The sequence below is a fragment of the Giraffa tippelskirchi genome, chromosome 5 (genome assembly GCF_054371585.1).
Source record: "Giraffa tippelskirchi isolate mGirTip1 chromosome 5, T2T-mGirTip1v1.2.pri, whole genome shotgun sequence".
Classification (NCBI taxonomy): Eukaryota; Metazoa; Chordata; class Mammalia; order Artiodactyla; family Giraffidae; genus Giraffa; species Giraffa tippelskirchi.
The window spans coordinates 176,492,305-176,514,669 of record NC_137279.1 but is presented as its reverse complement, the minus strand read 5'-3'; the positions used below and the strand labels follow the sequence as shown (position 1 = coordinate 176,514,669).

General features: G+C 41.6%; 1 protein-coding gene across 6 annotated transcripts in view; it reads left to right on the top strand.

Moving 5' to 3' along the window:
* Positions 1-22,365, top strand: part of ST3GAL3 (ST3 beta-galactoside alpha-2,3-sialyltransferase 3) — a 211,921-nt gene that overhangs the window by 92,615 nt on the left and 96,941 nt on the right. For 3 of the 6 annotated variants that reach the window (XM_081492593.1, XM_081492590.1, XM_081492591.1), the window contains 2 exons: positions 1,048-1,095; positions 19,653-19,695. In XM_081492593.1, the coding sequence (XP_081348719.1) occupies positions 1,048-1,095; positions 19,653-19,695 (91 nt within the window). The remainder of the gene's footprint in view (positions 1-1,047; positions 1,096-19,652; positions 19,696-22,365) is intronic. The other 3 variants (XM_081492592.1, XM_081492594.1, XM_081492589.1) reach the window with 2 other exon arrangements.

Genomic DNA, 22,365 nt, shown 5'->3' with positions numbered 1-22,365 from the left:
TTCAGGTTTCCACACAGGACACCCTCTGCCTGGAATGCCCATTCCCTTCTTGTCGGGTTTAACCCCTACATATCCTACATATCCTTCAGCTTGTAGTTCAGGTGTCACTTCTTTAGGGAAGCCTTTCCTAACCAATATACACTCCCCTTCCAAACTAATAGTGCTTTTCCCACGCTCTTTGTTGTTGTTGTTTTTACTTCATCAGTTTTCAGTTGAATAAGTTGTTGTTGGGTACCTTTTTTTCTCTTAGACTGATGACAGATCCACGAGGGTAGAGACCATGCATTTTTTTGTGTGTCTGGATTGCAAAGTCATAGTATAGTATCTTGCATGTAGTAGATGCTCAATAAATATTTACTGAATAGTTGAATAAATGAATGAATGGATATACTGTGAGCCCTCAGTCTTGTTCATTTTCTCCTTTATTTAGCTGTTTGGGAGCTCAGACTTCTCTGATTCGACCTGTAGTGTTTGGTTAGGTCCTCATGGCATGCATTTTGTGCACTAACATTCCCCTGACTATATAAGATTTTTCCTTCCTTTGATTTCTTCACTTTTAAAATTCCAGTGTATACTGTAAATTCCTTTAAGTCACTTGATGCCTTTTGGGGGAGGAAATAATAAACAACTGGATATAATAATAGGAAAAGAAAGTAAGCCAGAGGAAAATGTTGGTGCCTTTAACCAGATGCAGGAGGGAAGTTTTCTTTTGCTTTGTTTTAATTTTATTTTCAATGTGAGAGGGAAAAAGAAGTAAATTTGTCCCCTAATTTGGCAGGAAATGCTTCTGAAGAATTAGAGGCATGTCTCTGCCCTGAGATGTTCCTCCCAGTGACAGGAGGCTGGGGCTGGGCTCCTCAGGGCCTCCTGGCCCAGTGGATGGGTGGGACGGACCTGTGGAGGCTGTCTGTGCAGCTGATTCCAGTCCTGTTGACCTTTCCTTGGGAGAGGGTTTGGGCAATGCCAGTGAGAGCTTGCTTTTTTTGTTTTTGTTTTGTTTTTACTCTAAGAAGGAGAAAGAAATGAACTTGTCCTCTTGTGTTGCAGATTCAGTGGTTCTTTCCTTTGACTCCGCGGGACAAACGCTAGGCTCAGGTACCAATCCCTCCCCCTCTATCATCCTTTCTGCTCTCAGCACTGGCTACAGTTGAAGTGGAGTGTAATGAGATGGGGGAGGGTGTGTCTGAGGAGGGCACTGGAATATCTCAATATTGTGGGAAGATCTCAAGAAGCTTTTCTAGGGACCTGTGGTCTGGGAAACAGCAGTGGGATGCAGCATCCAGAGGACTTTGCCAGTTGCTTTAAATGTGTGCAGCAAAGAGTTTGCAGTAGATGCTCCTTCCTCATTTAGGGTGGTCCAGGGTCATAGAAAAGATGTCTGTTTCCTGTGCACACATCCTGTCTCAGCGAGAGATGAGCAGAGGCCACTGAAAGACCCCAAGCTCTGGGCACACAGGAGCAGCAGACCTTCAAGGTCTCCAGGTGCATGCTGGGCTGATGAGAGCATGACAGTTTCCTCAGGACACACACCCTGTAGCAGGTTCACAGGCACACCCCATATAACTCAAATACACACCTCCTCCAGGAGGGGGCACAATACTGTGCACGCATGCCGAAGTGCTCACATGCTTCCCTGTATTGACAGTGCAGGACACAGAAATCAGCACACCCACTGCTTTGACTCAGATCACCCAGGCTTAGTGGAGCCAGCTCTCCCCTATCTCAGGCTGTCTGCCTGCCCCACAGCACTCTGTTGTTGACAGTGAACAGAAAGGGAAGATACTGATTCTTCAACTTGCTGCCATTGCATCCATATGGGAGCCCCAGAATGACTTTACCTCGGGAGGAGAGCATCTCCATGCATCAGGTCTTAATTTTTAGTTGAAGATGGTGGTGCTTGTACCATAGGTGCTGCCTGTGAGTATCAGGGAGACTTTACTGGCTGGTTAAAGGCAATTAACCCATTTTGCTGTGGTTGACTGCAATAGATTGATATTTCACAATGCAGCCACGAGGTTCAGGCTACTGTAGCAATGTGGACGAGGGGAAGGATGATCAGAGAATATAATCTCAGCTACCACTGTTTACTGAGGGCCTACTGTGTACCAGCACGAAAAACACCAAAGCCAAGTGCTTTACACACTTCTTTCAAGGTGGATAGTAAGTACATCTTTAATTATAGACAAAGCAACCTAATACTCAAGAGTCAAAGTACCCTGTCCAGGGCCACTCATATCTGTCTAACCCTAGAGCCTATACTCTCTGCCTTGCCATCTTGCTGTCTCAAGCCTTGATACTTGATACTCCACTGAAATGCTTTAAGACAGAATGGACAGATAGAAAGAGTTTTGAAATAGGCACAAAGTTGTGTCAATTCACATAGAAAAAGATGAATCTATTTTATTACATTTATTATAATTTATTAAATTATAATTTATTACCTTATAATTTTATTACAAAGTAAAACTTCTGTTAATCAAAAGATACAATTAAGAGAGTGAAAAGGCAGAGTGGAAAAAGATGTCTATAACATAAATAGCCAACAAAGGGCTTGTTTCCAAAATAAAGAGCTACAGAGATCAATGTGAATAAAGAAGCAACCCAGTATAGAAACAAGCAAAAGATCCCAACAGGCCCTTCACGAAAGAGGAATCCAGATGGCCAGTAACACAATGAAAAGGTCTTCAATTGTATTAGTACCTAGAGAAATGCAAATTAGCATTTCAAGCACAAGCTGGAATCAAGATTGCCAAGAGAAATATCAATAACCTCAGATATGCAGATGACACCACCCTTATGGCAGAAAGTGAAGAAGAATTAAAGAGCCTCTTGATGAAAGTGAAAGAGGAGAGTGAAAAAGTTGGCTTAAAGCTCAACATTCAGAAAACTAAGATCATGGCATCCAGCCCCATCACTACATGGCAAATAGATGGGAAAACAGTGGGAACAGTGGCAGACTTTATTTTTTTGGACTCCAAAATCACTACAGATGGTGACTGCAGCCATGAAATCAGAAGACACTTGCTCCTTGGAAGGAAAGTTATGACCAACCTAGACAGCATATTAAAAAGCAGAGACATTACTTTGCAAACAAAAGTCTATATAGTTAAAGCTATGGTTTTTCCAGTAGTCATGTATGGATGTGAGAGTTGGACTATAAAGAAAGCTGAGCACTGAAGAATTGATCTTTTGAACTGTGGTGTTGGAGAAGACTCTTGAGAGTCCCTTGGACTGCAAGGAGATCCAACCAGTCCATCCTAAAGGAAATCAGTCCTGAATATTCATTGGAAGGACTGATGTTGAAGCTGAAACTCCGATACTTTGGCCACCTGATGTGAAGAGCTGACTCATTTGAAAAGACCCTGATCCTGGGAAAGATTGAAGGCAGGAGGAGAAGAGGATGACAGAGGATGAGATGGTTGGATGGCATCACTGACTCAATGGACATGAGTATGAGTAAACTCTGGGAGTTGGTGATGGACACGGAGGCTTGGCGTGCTGCAGTCCATGGGGTCGCAAAGAGTCAGACACGACTAAGCGACTGAACTGAACTAAACTGAGATGCCACTGCACATCTACCAAAATAGGGACACTTGAAAAGCCTGATAAAAGGTTGGTAAGGATATGATGCAGTGGAAACTCTAAGTCTCTGCTGTCAGTGGGTAAGTTGATCACAACCACTTTGGAAAAAACTGTGGTAGTGTCTAGCTAAATCTGAATATATACATACCCATGACCTGGCATTTCCTCCCCTAGGAAATATATTCCCTGCATAAATAGGTAGTTACACATATATACCAGAATATATGTATATGATAACATGTGTAAGAATCTATCTCTGTCACTGAAAACAGCTAAAGGCCTGGACATTTAGCAGCTATTTGAAGACTCTGAAATGTGAACAGTAGTAGACAGATTGGAGGAAAAAACTAGAATTAGAAGTACTACCGCACTGGCAGTGGATTTCTCATTTTCCCTCTGGTATCCCACGTCATGGATTCGAGGCATCCGAAAACCTGAGCACAAAGAGAATAGACATCAGGGCACAACTGGAGAGAATTCCAGAAGACCTCTAGTTATGGCTCTGGTTGGGAAAGGGGCTCTAAGGCTCAGAAAAAGGAGGGCATCCCAAAGGTCATTTTTTCTGTTTACTCATGCCTTAATCCCCAGGCAGTCCCCTGAGTGGTGATGATGGCAGTGCGCAGTAACAGCAGTGGGGCCTTCAAGCACCTAAAACTGAGGAAAGGAAATATTCTTCTTTGATCCAAACTTCCTTTCTGTAATCCCAAGAGGGTGGGAGGAAATCCAGTTGTCTTTTCTCTCTTGGCCTTCTTGCTGCTTGGTTCTAGATTTGGGTACAGTTTAGGAAATGTATGGCAGAAAAGTGGTAAATAAAACCCCAGCTTTGGGGCCAAAGGACCAAGAAGGGGAGGCCCAATAAACTGGAAAGTACAAGGAGATGGCAGAGAGGAAGGGGTTCAGGAAAGCAACTCCATAATGTTGTGTGTGAACTTCTGGGCTAACCATGGGCTAACCCTGAGCTAACCCTGAGCTGTGCATGTGTGCGTCTGATTCCAACCAACACACCAAAGACTTAGAGAACTGAGCTAAGGGATGGACCAGACTGGACACTGGGTAGTGCACACAGAGGACACACCTAAACAGGCTTTGAAAATAGAGCTGGCATTGAAACCACAACTCACAGAAGGCTGGTCAGAACTTGTCACCTAAATCCAGCCTGGTTGATTTTCTGGTGAAACAAAAATATCAGCATTCTCCACTGGATTTAAATCAGACCTGGATTTAAACAAGATTTAAGCACATTTCACAACATAATATTCAAAATATCTAAGACACAATCTAAAATTAATTATCATATGAAGAACCAGGAAAATCTCAACTTGCCTGGGAGAGACAATCAATAGATGCTGATCCTAGGATGACACAGATGTTGGAATAATCTGACAGACTTTAAAGTGGCATTTATACAAACGCTCCCAGCTGCCTTTCTCCATCTCTTCCATCTGGCTCTTCCTGAGTTGAATCCTTTTATAATAAACTGGTAATCTAGTATGTAAACTGTTAAAAAAAAAATGCTCCCAAAAGTAAGGGTAAACACTGTTGACATGAATTTAGATAGAAAGTGTTAGCAGAAAAAGAAAAAAAGTATATATATAACCAAATGGAGATATAAGAAACAAATACAATAATTGAAAAATTTAAAACTCTGCTGAATAGGCTCAATCACAAAATGGAAATGATGAACAAACGATCAGTAAACTTGAAAATAAAGCAGTAGAAACTATCCAATCTGAACAATAGAAGAAAAAAATGTCAAAGAAGTTGAACTTATGGGACAATACTAGAAGGTTTACAATCTGTGTTATTGGAGTCCCAGAAGGAGAGAAAGCGTGCAGTACAGAAGAAATGTTTGAAGAAGTAATGGCTTAAACTTCCCAAATTTGGTGCCCAAGTAGGGTTTATCCTAGGAATGGAAGGCTGGTTCAACATTCAAAAGTCAATTCGTGTAATCTACCATATTAACTGTCTAAAGAAGAAAAACTACATGGTCATGTCAATTGATAAAGATAAAGCATCTGATAAAATTCCACATCTACTCACGATAAAAATTCTCAGAAAACTTAGAAGGGAACTTTTTCAATCTGATATAGGGCATCTACAAAAACCCTACAGCAAACATCATACTTTATGGTAAAATTGCTCTCCCGCTAAGATCAAGAGCCGCTCCTGAAAGTCCTAGCCAGTACAGTGAGAAGAAAAAGAATGAAAAAGAATGCAGATGGGAAAAAAAGAAATAAAATTAACCCTCTTCATAGGTGACATGGTTGCCTACATAGAAAATCCCAAGGAATCTGTTTTTTAAAACTGCTAGAACTAATAACTGAGTTTAGCAAGATAACAGGATGCAAAATCAGAATGCAAAAAATTAATTGTATTTATGTATACTAGCAATGAATAATTGAAAGTCAATCATTTTTTAAAAATTGAAAACAAATTATAGTACCTCCCAAAATAAAATGCTTATGTATACATATGATGAAATGTGCAGGGTCTATATGCCAAAACTTGTTTGTCCCCCATATTTTCTTCCTCACCTACCAGACTATTCAAGCCACAAACCTTGTGATCACCTTGATTGTTCCTCTTCCTCACCCTTTCCTACCTTTTCTGTCTTCATGGTGTGTCCTTCTTTTTCAAGCATCACTGTCCAAGGTACCATCTTCTCCCCTGCTTAGATGAGTAAACATCTCTTAACTGGTCTCTCTGTGCTCACTGGTTGCCTCCCAGTGGTCCATTCTCTATGTTGTAGTCAGAGTAATCTTTTATAAATGTGAATCAGATCATATCTCGTTCCACCTGAAATCTCTCCAGGTCCAAACTCCATTAACTACAGTGTCCTACTCCAATTTCTAATTATCTCAACTGTTTCATTTTCGTTCATTTGTCCCCTCGCTGCCCTCAAGCCACATCGGCATTCCTGCCATTCCATGAATATGCCTGGTTCCTTCCTACCCCAGGGTCTTTGTACTCACTTTTTTTTGCTTAGAATGCTTTTATTTAATGCTCAGGACTGGGGCAATGGGATGGCCCAGAGGGATGGGATGGGGAGGGAGGTGGGAGGGGGGTCCAGGAAGGGGAACACATGTAAACCCATGGCTGATTCGTGTCAATGTATGGCAAAAACTACTACAATATTGTAAAGTAATTAGCCCCCAGCTAAAATAAATAAATTTATTTAATAAAAAATAAAAAAATAAAGTGCACAATGTGAAAAAAAAAAAGAATGCTTTTATCTTTTACTTTGCATAATTGTCTCAAATCTCTGTTCAAATATCACCTCTGTAAGAAGGCTCTCCCAGAACACTTTATCTAGTCTACTCTCTTGATCTCCAACCTTTAAGCAGATATGCCTTTATTTCTTCTTAGCTGTCATCCTTCCTTCAAATTACCTTCTTGTTTACCTTCCTTCAAATTATTTATTTACCTTATTTAGTTATCCTCTCTCTCCAACTAACATGTAGGCTTCATGTGGCCAGGGACCTTGCCTTTCTTGTTCATGACTGTGTCCCTGGAACTTGGAACAGTACCCAGCACATAATAGGTGCTCAGGAAATATTTACTGAAAGAAGGAAGAGTAGAAAAATAGAAACATTATTTAGGACACAGTAGGACATTGTCCAGTGTCTAATGGCATGTCCATATAGTAAAGTACTGTGCAGCCATTAGAAATGATGGTGCAATTTTATTTTTATTGACATAGAAGATGTCGAGGGTACTGTTGAGTGAACAAAACAGGAACAAACAGCATGTATATTGAAGGTACATGAAAGTAAAATTATATATGCAAATTTACACATATATTTGTGGAAAGAGATATCTGGTAAGATACCAAAATGTTTGCAGCAAATAACTTTAGATAATGGGAGTTTCGAGTGATTATTACTTCATTCTTTTTAAGTTTTTTTCATCTGGGTTTTTATAGTAAGCTTGTGTTATTCCTAAAACTGGGAAAAATAAAGTTATTTTTTTTTGAAGAGAGGGACTGTATCTGTGCTTAGTGATTATTTGTATATATCCACCCAATGGGTGGGGCTTCCCTGGTGGTTTAGATGGTAAAGAATCTACGTCCAATGCAGGAGGCCCCTGGTTTGATTTTTGAGTTGGGTAGATCCTCTTGACAAAGGAATGGAAACCCACTCTAGTATTCTTGCCTGGAGAATTCCATGGACAAAGGAGCCTGGAGGGCTATAGTCCATGGGATGGCAAAGAGTTGGACACAACTGAGCAACTAACATATACACACCCACACACACACTAGACAGTAAGCTCCATGAAGTTTCAGATACAAACCGCAGAGTGAGCCATTTTTTCTATTTCATGTCCCAGCTGCCCTTTTGACATGCTGTCACTCATAATCTTGCTGCTTAGCACAACATGCCCTGGCATGATCTGGGCATACTTGATATCATGAATAGAATTGAATTTCCTGTCTGCTCAGCTCTAGACATCTGCTTTCCTTGCCAGGACAGAGGAGATTTGGTGCATGGCCTCTCAGCCTGTGTTAGGATGGGGCTTCTACCTGCCAGTGGAGGTCCCAGGCTGCTTGGGTGGAGGGCGCACAGGCACTGAGGGCCTCGTCTTATCAGGACCTGCTCGCTAGGCCTCTGCCCTCCCCCACACCAGTGTACACCCATTTGAGACTGGGCTTCAGTGGTGAACTTCTAACTTACTTTACTGGGTCAGTTAATTTAGTCCAGGTCAGTGAATTCTTTCTGTGTTTATTTTATATTACTGCTTTTTCTATTTTAGTTTGTCTTTGATTAATTGATCCTACATTATTTATTTTCCTGACTTGATGTGGGAGCTGTTTGCACTTTGGCCAGCCCCTCTTGGGCCTCTGTGGGACTCCCATGGTTTGTGTGTGGGTGTGGCTAGGCCTTCTGACACCACCCTGGAGCCAGGAGTGGGAGGTAGGCGTAGATAATTGCTCTCATGGCAGCTCTCCTAATATGAGGGTCTGCTTTTCTTATTTTCTCAGAGAGTCAGTGTAGCATAATGTAAAGACAAGAAGCTGCAAAGTCAAACCTGGGTTGGTTTAACAACACCCCAGCTGGTGCATGTACCGGTTGGGGATCTTGAACATGTTATTTCTTGTTTCCAAGACTCTGTCCTCTCCTCTGTAAAGTGGAGAAAAGACCCACCTTGTAGGAGTTGTAAGAGTTAAACCGAGAGTGTAGGTGAAAGTTCTAAAAGCAGTGTGAATTCACAGTAGATGCTCAATAAATAGTCATTCCCTCAGTTCTTCCCTTTGTCTGGCATGTCCCACAATCCATTTGCAACTGTTGCCAACTTCCTCCTCCACCCAAGCCAGGACATACATTACTTATGTTTAATACAGCCTGTGACTTTTATTGGAGGCTGTACAGTGCCTTTTCTTTAGAAAAGAGGCATCTATTTTGGTTAGGATAGGTCCTCATTCCATTTACCCCTCTGCCCTTTGCACTTAGCAATTCATCATAGCTCAGAGACTGGAGCCAAAGACCCCCTTGAAAAGAGATCTGGCAGCAGAGTTCTTCTCTTATGTACTTGGACTTTTCTTGCTCGATGGCCTATCCTGCTTTTCTGACTTTCACGCATTCTAATATGAAGTGCTGCAGGTTTCTGATAGAATCAAGGCCATGTTTTTATCCCTTATACTAAACTTCATCTACTTCAGTAATATTCCTCAAGCTGGCCTTCCTGGGAAATATTCATTGTTGTCACCAGCCTAAGCATCTTTTTTGTTTTCAAAGCACAGTGACCGCCCATAGGAATTTGTGGTGGCTCTTTACAATGATCAGAGGAAGTGGGTCACTAGGAACTGAAAGGGCCAGTCGCACAATTGGCTCACAATGCGCACCTGTATTCCCTGAAAGTCCATTTTGGGGCTCAGTGGCTTGAGAGTGGGGCTGGAATAGGACACTTTCTTTCAGGGAGCTCCCCCTTCATCCTAGAAGAAGATATTACTGTGTAGTCACTACCCCAGCCACTTATACATGAGAGCATAAGTAGAAGGTGATAATATTTGGACCCTCTGCTGAGATAAGCAGGAGGGGACTCAGGGTTATTTAGACAGGGAATTATGAAAACATGTTTAATTTCCTTTACATTATACAATTATGATAAACAAAATGAAATACAAAGTGTTATGAAATGTATTAAAATTTCAAATTGCTGTAAAACAAAAATATTTTTGAGTTTTTAAGTTAAAAACTTGAGCTTGTTTCAATGTTTATCAATTTTTATCTTGGCATTTATGCTTCTCAGATGGTCAGTTTTCATAGTTTCCAAATATACTTGAAGAGAATTGTGTCCTCCACTTATCAGGTGTAAGGTACTCTGTTTATCAGCTAGTTCAAATTTATTTATTCATTGTTCTGTTCAGATCATCTGCTTTCTCACTGACTGTGTGAGCTTGGTTTTTCAGTGGACTATGAGTTTCACATTATGACAGGAGACCCATTGTGTCATTCTCCTTGTAATTCTTTTAATTTTGCCTGATAGAGACATTATTAGGTACATACACACTTTAGTGCGTGGCCTCCTTTTGTCTATGTCCAGTTTTTGAACCTTCTAGGAGTTTATATGAGTTCAGAACCCCAACTTATTGCTTTGAAATGGCAATGGAAGAGTTAATGGTTAATTTCAAGACTTGAAGCATTTGAACAGGCACTTTATGCATTCACAAGTCTGACTTGGTACAGGTACAGGAAGAGAAGAACAGAGCCTTGCATCGTTCATGTCACTACACACCTGGAGCCAGACAAGGGACACACATGCATTCCTTGGTTATGGGTTTTTATAATGCTGGGTTTTCCAGCCTGGCTGAGGCAGGCAGCCTAAACCACCAGACTAAACATCTCTCCTTCACTGTGCAGCTGTGGTATTGCTGCTCTGACACCTGCAAGGAGAGGACCTTCAGCTGTGTATGTACATCAGTATGTGTTGTGTCTGGTGACTTGAGAATCCCAGGGTCTTCCATTCTTATTAAAGATTTGGCATCAGTTGACTGCCAGTGAGAACTGGGCTTTACTGCCAGCTTCCCCAGAGGTGAATTTTTCCTGAAGAGTTGGTACACTCAAAATAGCATTTCCATTGTACAAGCTGAATTCACATGCTACTTCAGGAACACGTTTGTATACAGTGAGATATTCTGGCTGAAAAGTGGTACCGCTTATTAAGGCAAGGCATACAGGAGGAGGCTATGCATGTGTGCCGGTGGTGAAAATGAACTCTGTGAGGCAGCCTGAGTTTCAGGTCACTATAGGTATCAAAGTGGAGATGTCAGCTGGATGCCCAAATCTGGAGCTCGGGAGAAAGGGTTGGACAGGATTGAGAGATTTGGTATGGGTGCAATGGAAAGATCACTGGGGCAGGCTAAACTGAACAATTAAGCATGGTGAAGTCTAGACCAGATAAGAAAAAAGTGAAAAAAGGAGGAGAAACAACTGAAAAATAGACAAACTATATGGGAAAGAAGAGTTCTTTCAGACATTGAACTATAGATGACACAGGACCCTGGTCTTTGAAAGAAGGAAATAAATGAGATTAACCCTATAACTGCCCAAGCTAATGGCCTAGAGAGGATTTCCAGACTACAGTGCAGGAAAGGAGAACCCAAACGGAACCCAAGAGTCTTCCTAAGAAGAAACAGAGTTGAGAATTTGTATCCTGACTAAGCTAGCAGGGAGAGTGAAGCTGACCGAGGGAGGTGTGCTGGCATTCCAGGCACTTTTGGTCATCTTGAAACCCTGCACCCGGGCCCTTCCCACACTTTGGTTATGAGACCCTCCAAATAGCTGCATTTACCTAAGTTAGTGCAACCAGTATGTTGAACATGCAGGAAACATCAGGGGTTAATCACAGCCACTTTCATTGGTCTCTCTGTGTCCCCTTAAGATGTTTTCAGCGTGGGAGGTCCAGAGAATTTTTTAGTACCTCTGAGGTAATAGAAATCCCATGGTCGTATTGAGTCACCAATTCCAAAGTTAGTGTCCCGCCTTATGTAATAGCATAGCTTTCAGCTCATTCAGAGCTGCAGTGACTTCCCCTCCCAGCACAGGGTTTAGAAGCAGCGGTGCTGACCCAGGAAGGGTCTGTACCCTGTTTGTCCTCCTCTTTCCACTTGTACCTCAGTTGCCAGCTGTGATTTTGAACCTCTGTGGAACTGGCAGGGAAGGGAGAGAGAGGATGAGCAGAGAAGACATAAGATAGTGCGGGCACTCCCTGGACTGGCCAGTGTGTAAAGCTGACTCTCGTGGGGTCTCTTGTAGATGTTTTGCAGACCCCTCCAGCTGGGGACCTCTCCCCTGCAGGTCCCCTGATGTGGGCTATGCATTCACCAGAGCCTTGTCACTCACTCCTGGTGTAGCTCCTGGGACTCTCAGAATCTGCTCTTATTTCTGTCTGTTGAGGACCCAACAGCCTGCTGGACAGATCTTTAGGAAAGGACCTAAAGCCACCCCACACCAGCATATTCATACATCCTTTTCTGCAACAAATTCTGGGAATACAGGCCATGTCCTTTGTAGTCAATGCATCTGCCAGTGTAAGACGGTTTACACTGCTGCCTGCATCTGGGCCATGGACATATTTCAGTTGATCCCCATAATCTTTAATTTTTTCTTGAATCTATTGCCAGTGTTTACAAATTGAGGAATTTTACCATGAAAGATCCAAATTCTTGACTTAAAAAACCCTGGAAGATGTGGCAACGCCAGGTCTGCCTTACTGCCTGGCATAGATAGCTGGAGATGGGGGAGGCTGCCCCCTTCAACAGGGCATTTAATCACCAGAGGGACTCCATTCCCTCTTGGCTCTGTGACCTGAACCCAAATGTCAGTTGCCATTTATCATCATTGGACTCATGCAGTTACTTTTTCTTAAACTAAAGACTAAATGTGAAATATTTCTGGTGCTTAGGTTTCTTAACAAAGAGAGAAAACAACAGATAATCCAAAGGAATCGTGGAAGGGAGGGATATAATTTATTTAGAAGCACAAAGTGTTCTTACATGTTTAATTTGCAATTAGTCTGTATGAGTGTATAAAACAGAACTTAAGATGCCATTGGAAAATAACCCATAAATATAATCATGGTTACTATACAAAAATATGTGGTGAAGAAGACATTTCAGCTTTCAACAACTAAGTCATCGACTTGCTGCAGAAGGGCATTACACTCATCCTCTTCCCTGGTTTATGTTTTGTTCCTACTTGGCCCTGACTTTTCAGTTTGCAACAAGGGGAAAACATCCTCTGGCCTCTCTGGAGGAAGAATCAGCCAAAACATGGGTTCACTCACTATATGTCCAAAAGTGTCTTAGCGCATATCTGATAAGAAGTAACAGGATAGTTTCCCCAAGGTTATGGCTACATGGAGAAAAAGCAACAGGTGTTGGCAAATTAATGAGGTTTTCTTTTTGATGGAAGGGTAAAACCAGATTGTTGAAACAGTATTCAACTTTGAAACTAACTCTTTTGGGAAATTTTGTTTTCAGTTTATTTTTAAAATTGAAACCTTATTGATTTTTATAAGTACCTGATATATTAAGCCAAGTCTCTTTTCCATTTATCTGAATTAGAGCAAAACCAGAATTATCTTGAGAAAAGGCTGTCACTTGCCCAAGTGTCTTCTCTTGGGATTCCATTCATGGATCATAGCTTTGTTGTGGTGAAGGGGCTTGCATAACTCAATGAAGCTATGAGCTGTGCTGTGCAAGGCCACCCAAGACAGATGGGTCATAGTGAAAAGTTCTGACAAAACATGGTCCACTGGAGGAGGAAATGACAAACAACTCCCGTATTCTTGTTGTGAGAATCTCATGAACAGTATGAAAAGGCAAAATATACGACACTGGAAGATGAGCCCCTCAGGTCGTGAGATGTCCAATGTTCTACTGGGGAAGAACAGAGGGCAATTACTAATAGATCCAGAAAGAATGAAGCAGCTGGCTCAGAGCAGAAACGATGCTCAGTTGTGGATATGTCTGGTGGTGAAAGTAAAGTCTGTTGCTGTAGAGAACAATATTGCATAAGAACCTGGAATTAGGGCCATGAATCAAGGTAAATTGGACATGATCAAGCAGGAGATGGCAAGAGTGAAGATAGAAATCTTAGGAATAGGTGAACAAAAATGGACGGAAATGGGTGAATTTAATTCAGATGATCATTATATCTACTACTGTAGGTAAGAATCCTTTAGAAGAAATGGAGCAGCTCTTACAGTCAACCAGTCTGAAATGCAGTACTTGGGGGCAATCTCAAAAATGACAGAATGATCTCGGTTCATTTCCAAGGCAAACCATTCAACATCAACATCTAATGGCAGAAAGTGAAGAGTAGTCCAAGTTTATGCCCCAAACACTGATGCTGAAGAAGCTGAAGTTGACCGGTTCTATGAAGACCTACAAGACCTTCTACAAGACCAAAAAAAAAGATGTCCTTTCATCATAGGGGATTGGAATACAAAAGAAGGAAGTCAAGATATACCTGGAGTAACAGGCAAGTTTGGCCTTGAAGTACAGAATGAAGTAGGGCAAATCTAACAGAGTATTATCAAGAGAATGCACTGGTCATAGCAAATACCCTCTTCCAACAACATAAGAGACGACTTTACATGTGGCTATCACCAAATGGTCAATACTGAAATCAAATCGATTATATTCTTTGCAGCCATAGATGGAGAAGCTCTATACAGTCAACAAAACAAGACCTCAGATCATCAACTCCTTATTGCAAAATTCAGGCTTAAATTGAAGAAATTAGAGAAAATGACCACTAGGCCATTCAGGTAAGACCTAAATCAAATCCCTTATGATTATACAGTTGAGGTGATGAATAGAATCAAGGAATTAGATCTGGTAGACAGAGTGCCTGAAGAACTATGGACAGAGATTCATAACATTGTACAGGAGGCAGTGAACAAAATCATCCCAAAGAAAAAGAAGTATGAAAAAAGAAAAAGAAAACAGCAAGAAGGCAAAGTGGTTGTTAGAGGAGGCCTTACAAATAGCTGAAGAAAAAAGAAAAGTGAAAAGCAACGGAAAAGGGGAAAGATATACCCAACTGAATGCAGAGTTCCAGAGAATAGCAAGGAGAGATAAGAAGGCCTTCTTCAATGAACAATGCAAAGAAATAGAGGAAAACAATAGAATAGGAAAGACTAGAGATCTCTTCAAGAAAATTGGAGATACCAATGGAACAGTTCATGCAAGGATGGGCACGATGAAAAACAGAAACATTAAGGACCTAACAGAAGCGGAAGAGATTAAGAAGAAATGGCAAGAATACACAGAAGAATACACAGAAGAACTATACAAAAAGGTCTTAATGACCCAGATAACCACGAAGGTGTGGTCACTCACCTAGAGCCAGACATCCTGGAATGTGAAGTCAAGTGGGCCTTAGGAAGCATTATGACAAACAAAACTAGTGGAGGTGATAGAATTCTAGCTGAGCTATTTAAAATCCTTAAAAATGATGCTGTTAAAGTGCTGCACTCAATATGTCAACAAATTTGGAAAACTCAGCAGTGGCTACAGACCTGGAAAAGGTCTGTTTTCATTCCAATCCCAAAGAAAGGCAATCACAAAGAACGTTCAAATTACCATACAATGCACTCACTTCACATGCTATTTAAAGTGAAAAAGTGAAAGTCACTCAGTCGTGTCTGACTCTCCAACCCAGGAAAAGACCCAGGAATTCTCCAGGCCAAAATACTGGAGTGGGTAGCCTATCCCTTCTCCAGCAGATCTTTCTGAGCCAGGAGTCAAACCAAGGTCTCCTGCATTTGCAGGCAGATTCTTTACCAACTGAGCCACCAGGGAAGCCCCCATGCTAGTTAACGTTATGCTCAAACTCCTTCAAGCTAGGCTTCAGCTGTATGTGAACCAAGAACTTCAGATGTATAAGCTGAGTTTAGAAAAGGCAGAGGTATGGTGGGATGATTTGAGAGAATAGCATTGAAACATGTATATTATCATATGTGAAACAGATCGCCAGTCCAGGTTCGATGCATGAGACAGGGTGCTCAGGGCTGGTGCACTGGGATGACCCTGAGGAATGGGATGGGGAGGGAGGTGGGAGTGGGGTTTAGGATGGGGAACACATGTACACCCATGGCTGATATCATCATGTCAATGTATGGCAAAAACCAGCACAATATTGTAAAGTAATTAGCCTCCAATTAAAATAAATAAATTAGTTTTTAAAAAATGAAAAGGCAGAGGAACTAGAGATCAAATTGCCAACAGTCACTGGATCATAAAGCAAGGGGATTCCAGAAAAACATCTATTTCTGCTTCATTGACTACATGAAAGTCTTTGACTGTGTGGATCACAGCAAACTGTGGAAAATTCTTAAAGAGTAGGGATTACCAGACCACCTTACTTGTCTCTTGAGAGACCTGTGTGCAGGTCAAGAAGCAACAGAACTGGAAATGGAATAACTGACTGGTTCAAAACTGGGAAAGGAATACAACAAGGCTGTATATTGTCACCCTTATTTAACTTATATGTGAAATGCTAGGCTGGATGAATCACAAGCTGGAATCAAGATTGCAGGGAGGGATGGGACATATGTATACCTATGACTGATTCATCTTGATGTTTGACAGAAAACAACAAAATTCTGTAAAGCAATTATCCTCCAATTAAAAAATAAATTAATTTTAAAAATTAAAACAAAACAAAAGACCAACTTGTGAAAAAGCCTTACCTGCCAAGTTAAGGAATATGAACTCGAGCCTAAGCACAGTACAGAGTACCATGATCACACTGGGTGCTTTTAGAATTAAAAAAAAAAAGATTGCAGGGAGAAATATCAGCAACCTCAGATATGCAGATGATACCACTCTAAATGGCAGAAAGCAAAGAGGAACTAAAGAGCCTCTTGATGAAGGTGAAAGAGGAGAGTGAAAAGGCTGGCTTGAAACTTATGCATAAAGCTAAGATTATGGTATCCGGTCCCATCACTTCATGGCAAATAGGAAGGGAAAAAGTGGAAGCAGTGACAGATTTTATTTTCTTGAACTCCAAAATCACTGCAGAAGATGACTGTAGTGTGGAATTAAACAATGCTTGCTCCTTGAAAGGAAAGCTATGACAAACCTAGACAGCGAATTAAAAAGCAGAGACATTACTTTGCTAACAAAGGTCCATAGAGTCAATGCTGTGGTTTTTCCAGTAGTCGTGTACAAATGTGAGCGTTTGACCATAAAGAAGGCTGAACACAGAAGAACTGATACTTTTGAATTGTGGTGCTGGAGAAGACTCTTGAGAGTTGCTTGGATTGCAAGATCAAACCAGTCAATCCTAAAGAAAATCAACCCTAAATATTCATTGGAAGGACTGTTGCTGAAGCTGCAGCTCCAATACTTTGGCCACCTGATGCGAAGAACTGACTCATTGGAAAAGACCCTAATGCTGGGAAAGACTGAAGGCAAAGCAGAAGGGGGCGACAGAGGATGAGATAGTTAGACAGCATCACCAATTCAATGGACACGAATTTGAGCAAACTCCGCAAGAGAATAAGGACAGGGAAGCCTAGTGTTTTGCAGTCCATGGGGTCAGAAAGAGTTGGACATGACTTAGCCACTGAACAACAACAGCAAAACTCTCTTGGGAGGCAAGTCTCCTGTTGAGTTTTGTGTCCTAGTTGGTACATCTTCAGTTTTAAGAAGATGAATGAGTCTCCCTGCAGCTCAGCTGCTTATGAAAGTGCACAGTGTGGCCTTAATTGGCCTTGCAGAGTGGCTCTTGTGAGGTTATCAGTGTATGTAATTTCCCTCTTTTGGCCATTCCTTGCTCATGTATGGATGTGAGAGTTGGACCATAAAGAAAGCTGAGCGCCGAAGAATTGATACTTTTGAACTGTGGTGTTAGAGAAGACTCTTGGGAGTCCCTTGGATTGCAAGGAGATCAAACCAATCAATCCTAAGGGAAATCAATCTTGAATATTCATTGGAAGGACTGATGCTGAAGCTGAAGCTCCAGTACTTTGGCCACCTGATGCGAAGAGCTGACTCATTGGAAAAGACTCTAATGCTGGGCAAGATTGAAGGCAGGAGGAGAAGGGGATGACAAAGGATGAGATGGTTGGATGGCATCACCAACTTGATGGGCATGAGTTTGAGCAAGCTTCAGGAGTTGGTGATGGACAGGGAAGCCTGGCATGCTGCAGTCCATGGGGTCACAAAGAGTTGGACACGATTGAGCGACTGAACTGAACTGCTTATTAAAGATGGAGTTCTTTGAAAGCTGTTTGCTGCTTGGCCTTTTCCAAACAGTTGTTTAGGCTTGGTATTCTGTTTTATCCTGAGATTAAGCTAGGCCAACTTCGAGCTATTGAGTTGGCCAAAAAGGTCATTCGGATTTTCCGTAAGATGTTATGGGAAATCCCAAATGAACTTTTTGGCCAACCCAATGCATTCCTAGACCACCTTATTTTAATGTAGCCACTCTACACAGACACACACACATACTTAGCACTCATTGACAAAGCTATATGAAACATGCAATTATATGACACACCCTATCATCTTTTTATACACATATCTTTGAGGACCCAGAGGAAACCTCCCTAAAATCTTAGTATTATGAAGATCTGGGATTCTCCTGGTTTATTTTATGGACACTATAAACCATTATAACAGTGCTTTGTGTTTAGTTTTTTCTGTGAGAAATCTTGGGGATATATCTATAATCCTCTCCCAGCAAGCACATAAAACCTTAGGACATGCACTTTTTAGTATTTCTATTCTGGCTGCTTTTTTATTGTTTTTTCCTATGCTTATTTCTCCTTTGGCCTACAAGATTTTAAAAAGATTTTTTCCTTTTTAAAATCTTGTACTTTGTAAAACTGCTTCAACTTTGTTTTAGAATGAGGCAAGATATAGAGAAATTAAGTACAATATTCATGATTTACCATTTGTTACAAACATATTGCCAATTTGTTTTTAGATTTCATTTTAAATTTCCTATCCTTTATGAAATCAGATCTTTTACTGCTTTGTGATTGTCATAGAGTGAATCATTGCTGTGAATTTGAGGATCCCTTGGCAGCCATATTTTCACTCCATAGTTAACATGACTGATTCAGTATAAATCTTTTTTTAAAAATTGGGGTATAGTTGCTTTAAAAACTATGTCAGTTTTTGCTCTACAGCAAAGTGAATTTCAACCATATGTATACATGCTGCTGCTGCTGCTGCTAAGTCGCGTCAGTCGTGTCCAAATCAGTGTGATCCCATAGACGGCAGCCCACCAGGCTCCTCCGTCCATGGGATTTTCCAGGCAAGAGTACTGGAGTGGGCTGCCGTTGCCTTCTCTGATATGTATACATATATCCCCTCTTTTTTGGATTTCCTTCCCTAAGCACTGGGTAGAGTTCCCTGTGCTATGTAGTAGGTTACCATTAGTTATCTATTTATACGTAGTAGTATATATATGTCAATCCCAATCTCCCAATCCATCCCACCACCCCACCACCTCCCCCTTTGGTATCCATACTTTTGTTCTCTACGTCTGTGTCTCTATTTCTGCTTTGCAAACAAGGTCAGCCATACCATTTTTCTAGATTGCACATCTATGTGTTAATATATGATAGTTTTCTCTTTCTGACTTACTTCACTCTGTATGACCATCTCTAGGTCCATCTACCTCTCTGCATATGGCACTATTTTGTTCCATTTTATGGCTGTTTAATATTCTATTGTATATGCAGTATAAATCTAAGAGCTTAGAGGAAGCAGAGGTTGCTTACTGACTCTCTAAATTCTTCAAGGGTCCCATTTTTTCGGTTTACTAAATTGCAGTTTAAACTACCACATTTAAACAGGAAGGCAGTTATATGTCAGCATAACAATTGTTGGCCCATAAGGCCTGGGAAACGCCTAGCACTGAACCTGGTCCTTCATAAGACAGGCGTTCAGCAAGAGTTTTGTGACTTAAATTTACTTGCAGTTTTTGTGTTTGGATCTAGAAGCATTTGTCTGCCCCGGTGGTCTGGAACTGGGTTGGGGAATGCAAATCTGCTACTGTCTGCAATGACTTGACATCGGTGACATTTTCTGCTTTACTTTTCTGTTTCAGAATATGATCGATTGGGCTTCCTCCTGAAGTTGGACTCTAAACTGTGAGTAGAATGAGCCAGTTCCTTGACTTTGTGATAGAGATCTGTGAGAGCTGGAGGTCGGCCTCAAGGGGCCAGCTCTCATCACTCCTGGGTCCTCTGTCCTCCGTCTGTCAGCTGAAGCTTAGAGCATGTTACAGTCTGTGGGTGCAAATATAAGGCCTTAGATTTGGCTGGCAAAGGGAGCTCATTACAGAAGGAGCCATGCACCTCCGCCCACACACCACTGGAGTTTGAAGGACAAGGAGGAAAGGCTTCAGCTGCAGAGTGGAAGATGACTAAACCACTGCAGGAGACAGTGCAAAGGCTTTCAAAGATGCTTCGCAGCCAGGCATGCAAAGCCTTCTATGCTCAGGTTTCCTCCCGGCTTTAACTCCTGTCTCTCTCCAACAGGTAGATCCTGGCTTTCCCTCTACCCTTGTATATGTTTGTTATCCATATCTGAAATCCCCTTTCCTTGTTTGTCCAGTAGGAAAACTTAAGAACCACCTCCTTCCTATACAGAATTAATTATCTCTTTCTCCGCTTCCTGTGAATTTTCCACCTCTGACACCCATTATTTCATTATACTATAATTAAGTGTAATAGTTATTCATTTATTAAGAGTGCAGGCTCAGAGCCAGGCCATGCTTGGTTCAAATCCCAGATTACCATTTACTTTCTTTGTGATTTAGGGCAGACCACTTAACCACTCTGAGCCTCAGTTTCACCTGTAACATGAGGACATCAGTATAAGTACCTCACAGGGTTGTAAGGACTGTACAGAAATGGTGAATTTACAGGGATTTTCAAATAAGTATCTCATTCTTTCAGAATCCTTCTCTGTTCTGGCCCTCTTGGCCTCCTGAGCACCAGGGCAGTGCTGGCATATGTTTGTTAGTTGCTCAGTCAGCACTGAACACATGGCTGCATGGATAGCTGCATGGATGGCTGCATGGCTGCATGATGACAGGTGCCTGTGTGCCTCCCTCATTAGACTGGGCTGCCTGGAGACTGGGCTCTACCCCTCTGTTCATACCCTGTCCAGGACCCCTCACACGGCCAGTGTGCGGTAAAGTATTGCAGAACTGCCTGTGGCTCCTTTCTGTGGTTAGTCATCTTCATACACCTTTGCCCCTGTCATGTACCAGACAGATGTGAAAGATCAGAATTGTGATTCCTTTCTTTCCTCTTCTGCTTGAGGCCTTGACCACAGCTGCTTCTGATGGTGATGGCTGCACCCGCATGCAAGACACCAGCCCAGGGTTATTTGGCTTTCCCACTGAATGGTCTGGCATGTAGCCCCTTTTCCTGACATCTGGCCTCTTGGCTCTGGTGCCTCACACCATGAGTTCAGGTGCTGCAGTTCTCCCAGCTTTTATACATCATGGAGGCAGCCACAAGGGAAGAATGGTCTGTTCTGTGTACCAAGCTAGTGTAGAGTTGTCAGCCGCATGTTAACATCCAGGGAATGGGGCTTGATAATGCTAGGAATCCACAGATTTCACCCTTAGAAAATCCTTGATTTAGTGCTCTGGGCAAAAAATAAATCAAGCATAAGCTATAAGCAAATGAAATGCCACCAGAACGGAAGAGATGTAGTAATTTACCAAGTCAAATCACATTGATGAACAAAAGACATGGTATCCAGGACATGTTAACTATAGTGTTTAAGCTGTCTCCAGCAGTGTGAGAAGGGGGACTAGGAGGACGCTTGCCCTGCTCTGCTGACAGTTGGGTGGTGCGTGGTAGGCTCTTGTACAGCTTTCTCTTGTGTAACAGGCCAGTTCTATAAACCATTTGAGTCAGCTTGGTCTTTAGCCCAGGGAATTGGCTTGGCCTCATTAGATTTACCTCAGAGTTTAAGGTACAAGCTCCAGCTTTCCTGCCACTTACTGAAAAGGCTTTTCTAATCCAATGTTATCTTCAGAACAAAACACAAACACATGGGAAAAGTTTTTATCTGTTCTGGGGAGAAGTTTCCAAGTTAAGGATTCTGGTTTTCAGAGGTAATTCCTTAGAAATATCCAGATCTCCCCTTACAAAGTCTTTCTCTGCTATGTTGTGTTCTATTTCTGATGTACAGGAAGGGACCTGAGCTTGGATCAGAACTGGATTTGAATTCCGCCCCTTCTGCTTAGGATTATATAGCCTTAGATAATTCATTTTAGCTCTATGAATCACAGTTTTCCCTTATGAAAAACATGAATAATAATACCCATTTCCTCAGGTTTTTATGAAGAATAAAAAAAAAGAGTTCTGTGAGTAAATATGCAAATGTAGGAATTTCTTATTTATCTTGATTGGATTCATTTAGCTTCTATACTATAAGAATTCCTGTGTTCTGGAAATTTGTCAGCCATTATCTTCTTTAAATATTGCCTCTGCCCCATTCCCTCTCTCTCTGCTCCTCTTATGAAACTCTGATTAAGTGCTAGGCCTTCTCATTCTCACCTCCAGGTCTACTAACTTCTACATTTTCCACCTTTTGATCCTTTCTGCATTGAACTGGAACCCCAAAAGATTCAACATATGGATAAACTAGAACTAAAATTGTACCCCTAAGCCAGGACTGCAGGAAAGGCTGCCAGAGCTCTAAGTGGATTAGGGCAATAAGTCAATAAAGAGGAAACAGTTGATATTCACAGCCCGGGCTCTCATCACTCAGCTGGTCCACAGAACCTCAAGCTGTGA